Source organism: Myotis yumanensis, unplaced genomic scaffold, assembly GCF_028538775.1.
Source record: "Myotis yumanensis isolate MYYU_CA2020_CCGP unplaced genomic scaffold, mMyoYum1.0.hap1 SCAF_89, whole genome shotgun sequence".
In the NCBI taxonomy this organism is placed as follows: Eukaryota; Metazoa; Chordata; class Mammalia; order Chiroptera; family Vespertilionidae; genus Myotis; species Myotis yumanensis.
Window position 1 is genome coordinate 23,825 of NW_027223840.1, and position 9,838 is coordinate 33,662.

Below are 9,838 nucleotides of genomic sequence, written 5' to 3' on the forward strand. Positions count from 1 at the left end.
GTTGATCCCGCCCTGCCCAAGCCCTGCGCAGAGTCATTTGCTGGATCGCCTCAGGCAAAGGCTAGATTAGCACCTCCCCAGAGGACAGAAGTTTTCCACACACCTGATTCTCACAGCCAGTCAGCCTGGTGGTCAAATCCCTCTAATATTAACTACAACAATCAGGGCTTAACTACAACAAGACTGCGCACAAAGATTACTAGGGGGTGTACCAAGAAAGCGTAAAAAATGCGGAGACAAAGAAACAGGACAAAACTATCAAGGGAGGATATTGAGTTCAGAACTACACTTTTGAGATCTCTCATGAGGCTTCTAGAGTCTGTCGATAAACTTGATGAGATGTACAGGAAATCTAATGAGACCCTCGATGGTGTGATAAAGGACCATCTAGAAAGTAAGCATACACTGACTGAAATAAAGAATATTATACAGACTTCCAACAGCAGACCAGAGGAGGGCAAGAATCAAGTCAAAGATTTGAAATGCGAAGAAGCGAGAAACACCCAACCAGAAAAGCAAAATGAAAAAAGAACCCCAAAATACGAAGATAGTGTAAGGAGCCTCTGGGACAGCTTCAAACGTACCAACATCAGAATTATAGGGGTACCAGAAGATGAGAGAGAGCAAGATATTGAAAACCTATTTGAACAAATAATGACAGAAAACTTCCCCCACCTGGTGAAAGAAGTAGACTTACAGGTCCAGGAAGCGCAGAGAACCCCAAACAAAAGGAATCCAAAGAGGACCACACCAAGACACATCATAATTAAAATGCCAAGAGCAAAAGACAAAGAGAGAATCTTAAAAGCAGCAAGAGAAAGAAACTCAGTCACCTACAAGGGAATACCCATACGACTGTCAGCTGATTTCTCAACAGAAACTCTGCAGGCCAGAAGGGAGTGGCAAGAAATATTCAAAGTGATGAATAGCAAGAACCTACAACTAAGATTACTATATCCAGCAAAGCTATCATTCAGAATTGAAGGTCAGATAAAGAGCTTCACAGATAAGGAAAAGCTAAAGGAGTTCATCACCACTAAACCAGTATTATACGAAATGCTGAAAGGTATCCTTTAAGAAGAGGAAGAAGAAAAAGGTAAAGATACAAATAGTGAACAACAAACATGCATCTATCAACAAGTGAATCTAAGAATCAAGTGAATAAATAATCTGATGTACAGAATGAACTGGTGATTATAATGATCAGGGACATAGTGTGCTAGGGTGAGGGACTGCGGCATGGAAGGGTTACAGAATGTTACAGAATGTGCTAAGGGGAGGAAATAAGACATGAGAAATTGAATGTGCTTGGACAGAGGGGGATGTATGAGAAAGAATTGTATTGCCAGGATATGAGGATTGTGTATGTGCTGGAAGGAGGACTGATGTATGAAGAGCGATTGTGTAGAAGGATTGTGTCAGGGTCAGAGAGCATGGAAGAAAAATTGCTAGATTGTCTTAGAAAAACAATGTGATATGATACGCTCCAGCCAGGTGTGACTCTGTTTACCTCCCCTCCGTTCTCATGAACTTTTTGTGAACTTCTAATGAAATGCTTTGTATTCTTTGAACACTGTTTTGCTATAAAAATCATAATGCACGCTTGCTCTTTGCCACATGCCTCGAGGCTTCCCAGAGGGGGAAGGTACGGGCTGTGGTCAGCTGGCCAGCTTAATAAACGGCTTTCAAATTTAAATTCTGAGTCAGTGGTCTATCTCGTTGAGCCAACCCATAACATTTGGAGGCCCGCAACGAGATACCCGGCAGGGGTGAGAGGGACCCCTTGTTTAGGGCTGGAGGCTCTCCCCCGGCAGGGGTGAGAGGGACCCCCTATTCAAGGCAGGAGGCTCTCCCCCGCTTGTCGCCGGGCACTCAGCGAGATACCCCACACCTGTGGAGAACGACTACCAAGGAGGCCTCCAGTCCACCTAAAATTGTCAATTCGGAAACCAAGCCACCTGGACTCTCGAGAGAGGTAAGGGACCGGTCGTTAAACTGGAATTGGGACGTCCCACGGAAGGACCTATACGGAGGGCTGGACGCAGCGGTACTCCTGGTCCTGACCCGCGGCCACGACGGTGGCCGGGGTCCCTGGTTCGTGCGGCTGTAGGCTGCACCGGGTTTGTCTGTCTGGTGTTTATTGTCTTGGTGTTTGTCAAAATGGGTCAAGGGTCGTCGTCTGCTTCTGTGTGCACCCCGCTGCAATGTTTTTTGAACAATTTTCAGGACTTCAAGAAGCGAGCTGAAGGATATGGTCATAATGTTAATGCTTCTGATTTGCAGAAATTCTGTGAAAGGGAGTGGCCCACTTTCCAGGTGGGATGGCCGGACGTAGGGACTTATGATTTAACCACAGCTTTTCGGGTTCACCATGTTGTCTACGGCCGGCCAGGTCACCCCGACCAAATTCCCTATATTCAAGTGTGGGTCGATATTTTGACTGAAAAACCAAGGTGGTTACAAAGTTGTCAGAATAAGGAAAAGAAATTGGGACAGAGACAGACAGTTCTCTTGGCCTCAGCCAAGAAGGGCAAAACTCCCCCTGTTCTGCAGGATACGGGTGAGGAGGCACTCCCTGAGGTCAGACCTCCCCCGTATGCTCCTCCCTCCACCGGTACCACGGTGGCAAATGACCCCGGTCAGGAGCCCCGGCCTCCTCCACAGCCGGTTTCCGTTCCTCCGGGAGCCCCAGTCCAGGGCCCGGCTCCGCTTTCCCCTTCTCTCACAAGGCAAGGGACAGCGTATGGTGTGAGAGAAGGAGGGGGGGAGAAGCCGCGGGATCGTGCGGCATCTGCCAGTCCTGCAGCTCCTATATTGCCATTAAGGCAAGCAGGCCCTTTGGATTTGGGTCCGGATGGGCAACCTTTTATGGTTTATGTTCCCTTTTCTACCAGTGACCTATATAACTGGAAGAACCAGAATCCTTCTTTCTCCCAGAATCCACAGGGGTTGATTTCTCTTTTAGAGTCTGTGTTTTTTACCCATCAACCTACCTGGGATGATTGCCAACAGTTGATGCAAACTCTTTTCACTTCAGAGGAGAGAGAGAGAATCAAGGCGGAGGGGAGGAGATTTGTGCTGGGTCCGGATGGGCAGCCTACTTCTGAACAAGACAGGTTAGAGGCTGTGTTTCCCTCCCGGCGACCTACCTGGAATCCCAATACTGAGAGGGGAAAGGAGGCTCTCGATCAGTATCGCCAGACTCTATTGCGGGCCATCCGAGCTGCTGCTCGGAGACCCACAAACCTTTCTAAGGTGACAGAGACAGTCCAGGGGCCTAATGAGAGCCCGGCAGCTTTCCTTGAGAGGCTGTGCGAGGCCTATCGGGTGTATACCCCCATTGACCCTGATGCCCCGGAAAATCGGAGGGCTGTCGTTGTGGCATTTGTTTCCCAGTCAGCCCCAGATATTAGGAAAAAATTGCAGAAGTTAGAAGGCTTTGAGGGGAAATCAATCTCTGAGTTGGTTGAGGTGGCCCAGAAGGTTTTTAATAATCGGGAGAACCCGACGGCAGATTTAAACACCCGGATGGCCAAGGTCCTCCTGGCCCTAAATGAGGAAAAAGGCCCCAGGGGCCGGAGAGACAATAAGGGCAAAAGAAAGCCTCCAGGAAACAAAGAAGCCCGACCCCGGCTTGGGAAAAATCAGTGTGCATTATGTAAAAAGGAAGGACACTGGAAAAAGGACTGCCCTGAACGTACGGGGAAGTCAACTCCCGTGCTGGTGGAGGAGGTGGATTAGGGTTGTCAGGGCTCAGCTGGCCCCCAAGAGCCCAGGATAACTCTGACAGTGGGGGGCCAAAAGGTGGACTTCCTTGTGGACACGGGAGCCACCTTCTCTGTCCTGCAACAGCCAGTGGGTCCGGTCTCTAAGACCAAAATCCCCATCAAAGGGGCAACGGGAAAAGTAAAATCCTACCCATGGACTAAAGGTCGGATTAGTGACCTAGGAAATGGCTCAGTGACTCACTCGTTTCTAGTAATGCCAGAGTGCCCTTGCCCTTTGCTAGGCCGGGACTTGCTGAGCAAATTACGGGCCATAATTTCCTTTGAAGGGCCAGGGCCAGAGATCAAATTGCAAGACCCAGGGACTGCGGGGCTATATCTCCTGACATTGCCTCTACAGGAGGAATATTTACTACACGAGGAGGAGCCGGGGGAAGTCTCAGCAGATGCCTATCTCCAACAATTAAGACAGGCTATCCCGGGAGTTTGGGCGGAGGACAATCCGCCAGGGCTAGCTAAACACCGACCTCCAATTGTAGTCCAGCTGACCAGCAGTGCCACCCCAGTCAGAGTTCGGCAATATCCAATGAGCCAGAAGGCGAGAGCAGGAATCGCCAAGCACATTAAGAGGCTGAAAGAGGCTGGAATCTTGATTCCTTGCCAATCTGCTTGGAACACTCCCCTGTTGCCAGTACAAAAACCAGGGACTGAGGATTTCAGGCCAGTGCAGGACTTAAGAGAAGTAAATAAGAGAGTTGAGACTATCCATCCCACGGTCCCGAACCCTTACACTCTTCTCAGCCTCCTCAAGCCAGAACACCGGTTCTATACTGTTTTAGACCTAAAGGATGCTTTTTTCTCCCTACCCCTGGCAAAGCAGAGTCAACCTATCTTTGCCTTTGAGTGGGTGGACCCAACAGAGGGAGAGTCTGGACAGTTAACTTGGACTAGGTTGCCGCAAGGATTTAAGAACTCACCCACTCTGTTCGATGAGGCCCTAAACCAAGACCTCCGTGAGTTCCGTCAGGACCATCCACGGGTGACTCTGCTCCAATATGTAGATGACCTCCTACTGGCCACAGAGGAGGAACAGGACTGTAAGCAGGCCACTCGAGAGTTGCTAACCGCCCTCGATTGTTTGGGGTATCGGGTCTCAGCCAAGAAAGCTCAGCTGTGCACTACCCGAGTAACATATTTGGGTTACAACATACAAGAGGGTAGACGAACTTTATCCAGCAGCAGAATAAAGGCCATTTTGTCAAACCCAAGACCTACCACCAAGAGGCAAGTTCGGGAGTTCCTCGGGGCGGTGGGTTATTGCAGGCTATGGATACTAGGTTTTGCAGAAATTGCACGGCCATTATACTCTGCAACGGGGGGAAAGGAGGCCGCCCTGGTCTGGACAGAAAAGGAAGAAGAGGCTTATAAAAGACTGAAAGAAGCCCTGGTGAGCGCCCCAGCACTTGCCCTGCCAGACTTAACCAAGCCCTTCCAGCTATATGTAGCTGAGAACAAAGGGGTGGCGAAAGGGGTCCTCACGCAACTCCTGGGACCATGGAAGCGCCCCGTGGCTTATCTCTCTAAAAGACTTGACCCAGTGGCATCAGGATGGCCCAACTGCTTGAGAGCCATTGCGGCCACTGCCCTACTAGTAAAGGAAGCCTCAAAGCTAACCTTTGGCCAAAATCTCCAAGTAGTTGCCCCGCATGCAGTTGAGACCTTATTAAGAAGCCCCCCGGAGAGATGGATGTCTAATGCTCGTATTACCCAGTACCAGGTGTTACTGCTAGACCCACCACGAGTCAGTTTCCTGAAAACGGCTGCCTTGAACCCAGCCACACTCCTCCCGGACGAGGAGGCAGAGGCCCCTCTGCATGACTGCGAAGAGACATTGACTGCCCTCACTTCCCTCCGAGAGGACCTCGTGGACCAGCCCCTGCAGAATCCGGATGAAACCCTCTACACGGATGGGAGCAGCTTCGTGGAAGGAGGTATCCGGTATGCGGGGGTGGCAGTAGTGACACAAAAGGAGATTCTCTGGGCACAGGCCTTAGGACGAGGCACCTCAGCCCAAAAGGCAGAGCTAATAGCCCTCACTCAGGCTCTCCGGTGGGGGAAAGGAAAAAGAGTAAACATTTTCACAGACAGTCGGTATGCTTTTGCCACAGTACATGTGCATGGGGCCCTATATCAGGAAAGAGGTCTTTTGACATCAGGAGGAAAGGACATTAAAAATGCTTCTGAAATACTTAACCTCCTGGCAGCTATATGGGGGCCAAAGGAAGTGGCGGTAATCCATTACCGGGGGCACCAGAAAGGAAATAGCCCCGAAGCACAGGGAAATAGATTTGCAGACCAAACCGCCAAGGAGGTGGCTAAAAGACCAGTAGGGCCCTTGGAGGTTCTCGTAGCCCTGCCAGCACGAAGGCTCCCAGAGAAGCCTACTTATTTACCGAAGGAGCAGGAGCTAGCTGAGAGGCTAAGGGTCCGGGAAGGAGAGGCTGGATGGCTAATTCTGCCAGATGGTAGGCCTATAGTACCAGAAGCCCTGGGGCGGACCATCGCTTCCCAGACCCACCAAAGTACCCACCTGGGGGGAACAAAGCTATCAGAACTACTGGGAAGAGAATTCTACATCCCAGGGCTCCAGAAAATATCTCAAGACTTGGCCAGAAGGTGCCAAGTATGTGCCCAGGTGAACCAAGGACCCCCTCTTGTGGCCGCGCCGGGACAGCGATTCCGAGGTCAGAACCCCGGCGAACACTGGGAAGTGGACTTCACTGAGATACCAGGAGGACGAGGAGGATATAAGTACCTTCTGGTTTTTGTTGATACCTTCTCTGGATGGCCTGAGGCCTACCCAACCAAGGCAGAGACAGCACAGGTAGTAGTTAGAAAACTCCTCTCTGAAATTGTCCCCCGGTTTGGCCTGCCACTATATATGGGGTCTGATAATGGTCCAGCGTTTATCGCCAAAGTTACACAATCTATAGTTAAAGCCCTGAGAGTAACTTGGAAATTGCATTGTGTTTATAGACCACAGAGTTCTGGACAGGTAGAGAGAATGAATTGGACCTTGAAGGAAACATTAACTAAGTTAAAATTAGAGACTGGCGAAAACTGGGTAAGTCTCCTTCCTTTTGCCCTCCTCAGAGCTAGGTGTACCCCATACATAAAAGGACTCACCCCTTTTGAAATTATGTTTGGCAGGCCGCCACCTCTTCTTCCCCGCCTAAGGGAGGAAGAAATTGCCCGGCTGTCTACCCGAAATTTGCTTAAGTCCTTACAGGCTTTGCAGAGCAGCGCCACGTCAGCACAACGGGCGGTGAGAGCCGTACGGGAGGAGGACGTGCTGAGATCCAGTCCAACACAACCTGCCTTCTCTCCGGGTGACCTCGTCTGGGTGAAGCGTCACGACCCTGGCAGCCTAGAACCTAGATGGGATGGACCCTACCAGGTGGTGCTGAGCACTCCAACCGCCATCAAAGTTGCAGGAAAAAGACACTGGATCCATCGTACACAGGTGAAGAAGGCGAACGACAGCATCGAGAGATGGCAGGTCCAGAAGACCGGAGACCCATTGAAGGTCAGACTCACTCGGTGTTCATCCTGACTCTTCTCATCTGTGTGCAGCCAGGGATGGGAAATCCCCATTCAGCCAAGAATTACTCTTGGGAGATCACGAGGACTATTGATGGGACTGTTATAGGTTCTGTTGTAGGAGTAGGGGCGCCTGTCATCCGGACAGATCTCTGTAAACTGTTTGGAAAGAACTGGGGAAATTCCCATAGTCAATCCATGTCGACCAGGTATGGCTGGGGGGACCAACCCTGGGCCACCGGAGGCAAGAGTTATGGGTGCGGAACCTTGTCCCTAGAGCAAGGATTATGGCACACTGAACATTATGTCTGTCCCCGGGAAGGGGGTAGTGACTGTGGAGGAGAGGACGACTTCTATTGTGCCTCTTGGGGCTGTGAGACCCTAGCCCTGTGGAAGAAACCTCCCACCGACAAGCTCCTCCGTCTGACCAGAGAGATTCGACCCGGGGCCCCAAGGAAGAACTGCATTGTCGGAGATTGCAACCCCGTCATCCTCATGCCTCTTGCCTGGTGGACTGACCAATGGGAAGGGGGAAAGACGTGGGGGCTAAGACTTTATGTCAGCGGCCGAGACCCTGGCCAGCTCTTCACCATTCAGCGCCGGGCCCTTCCCCGGTGGCTCAATCCAATTGGCCCCTTACTTCCCCTAGATAAACAAAAGAGGCCGAGCTTGCCACAGCATCCAGCCCCAGCAAAGCCTCCTGGTTCCCTTGAGTCACAAAAGCCTGGGAACCCCGGCCCTGCTCCACCTACAGAACAGCTTTTAGGGGCAGGCACAGGAAGACCAAACCAGCAACTGCTGGGAACTCTGGACTTAATGTTTTCTTTCCTGAATCGCACCTCCCCAAACCTAACTGCTGATTGCTGGCTGTGCCTTAACCCTGAACCCCCCTATTATGTTGGGATAGGGGCAGAGGCCAAGCTTGGGAGGGACGCTTCTGCCATCAGGAACCTTTCGGTAGAAAGTCTGCCGGACGGACTGTGTATGTGGGGACACAGACAACCAGGACTCACTCTTGGGGACATCCTGAACCCAGGGACTTGTGTGTACCCTAGAAACTACCCCCTCAGCCGTTCCATGTATGAAGATTTATGTAATTCATCTATTATACTTCCAAAGAATTATACGGGAGAGACCCCCACCTACTTAGTAGCTCCAGAGGGGACTTGGTGGGCATGTACAACTGGTATAACCCCTTGCATTTTCTCTCCAGCCCTCCAGCATCCAACAAACCCTGAACTATGCATTCTAACTCATATCCTCCCGCAGGTGTACTATTACTCGGGAGAAGGGGGCCGAGAACATTTAAACCTCGAACCCAAGAGAGTTAAAAGGGCCCCCGTCCTAGTCCCCCTCCTTATGGGAATAGGAATAGCAGGGTCCACGGCTGTCGGAACAGCCGCCCTAGCAACTGGCCACCAAAATTATAAAGAGTTAAGCAAGCAGATAGATACAGATTTAAGCACTCTTGAAAACACTGTTAGCCAACTGGAGGACTCCCTCAGCTCACTTGCAGAGGTGGTGTTGCAAAACAGAAGAGGCCTAGATCTGCTTTTCCTGAAGCAGGGAGGCCTCTGTCTGGCCCTAGGGGAAACTTGCTGTTTTTACACCAACCACTCAGGGGTAATCAGGGAAAGCCTTAGCCAGCTGCGTAAACGGCTGGCTGACCGAGAAGAGGCTAGGAGGGCAGAAGGCAATTGGTATAAGAATTTATTTTCTTGGTCCCCCTGGCTAACTACTCTGCTTTCCGCACTAGCAGGACCAGTCATTATACTCCTCCTAGGGCTAATATTTGGCCCCTGCATTGCCAGATGCCTCCTCAACTTCATACAAAATCGAATACAGGCTGTAAAGTTAATGGTTTTACACACCCAATACACCAGAATCTCAGAGGAGGGTGCTGAATCAAAGATTTGATTCGGGCATAAGACCAGTAGGGAATGTGCTAGGGTGAGGGACTGCGGCATGGAAGGGTTACAGAATGTTACAGAATGTGCTAAGGGGAGGAAATAAGACATGAGAAATTGAATGTGCTTGGACAGAGGGGGATGTATGAGAAAGAATTGTATTGCCAGGATATGAGGATTGTGTATGTGCTGGAAGGAGGACTGATGTATGAAGAGCGATTGTGTAGAAGGATTGTGTCAGGGTCAGAGAGCATGGAAGAAAAATTGCTAGATTGTCTTAGAAAAACAATGTGATATGATACGCTCCAGCCAGGTGTGACTCTGTTTACCTCCCCTCCGTTCTCATGAACTTTTTGTGAACTTCTAATGAAATGCTTTGTATTCTTTGAACACTGTTTTGCTATAAAAATCATAATGCACGCTTGCTCTTTGCCACATGCCTCGAGGCTTCCCAGAGGGGGAAGGTACGGGCTGTGGTCAGCTGGCCAGCTTAATAAACGGCTTTCAAATTTAAATTCTGAGTCAGTGGTCTATCTCGTTGAGCCAACCATAACAATAGAAAGGGTATGGACTGACTATTCTTGGGGGGAAAAGGGGAATGGTAGA

The 9,838-nt window shown here is 50.4% G+C and overlaps 1 protein-coding gene across 1 annotated transcript; it reads left to right on the top strand.

Annotated features, from left to right (window-relative positions):
* Positions 1-7,364: 7,364 nt before the first annotated feature.
* On the top strand, positions 7,365-9,242 carry LOC139001099 (endogenous retrovirus group S71 member 1 Env polyprotein-like). The gene has a single exon (XM_070402907.1). It carries the CDS (start codon positions 7,365-7,367, stop codon positions 9,240-9,242), a length of 1,878 nt encoding a protein of 625 aa, XP_070259008.1.
* The last annotated feature ends 596 nt before the right edge of the window (positions 9,243-9,838 follow it).

Excerpts from the sequence above, each read along its gene's own strand:
- LOC139001099 (XM_070402907.1), top strand. The coding sequence starts at position 7,365 with ATGGGAAATCCCCATTCAGCCAAGAATTACTCTTGGGAGATCACGAGG.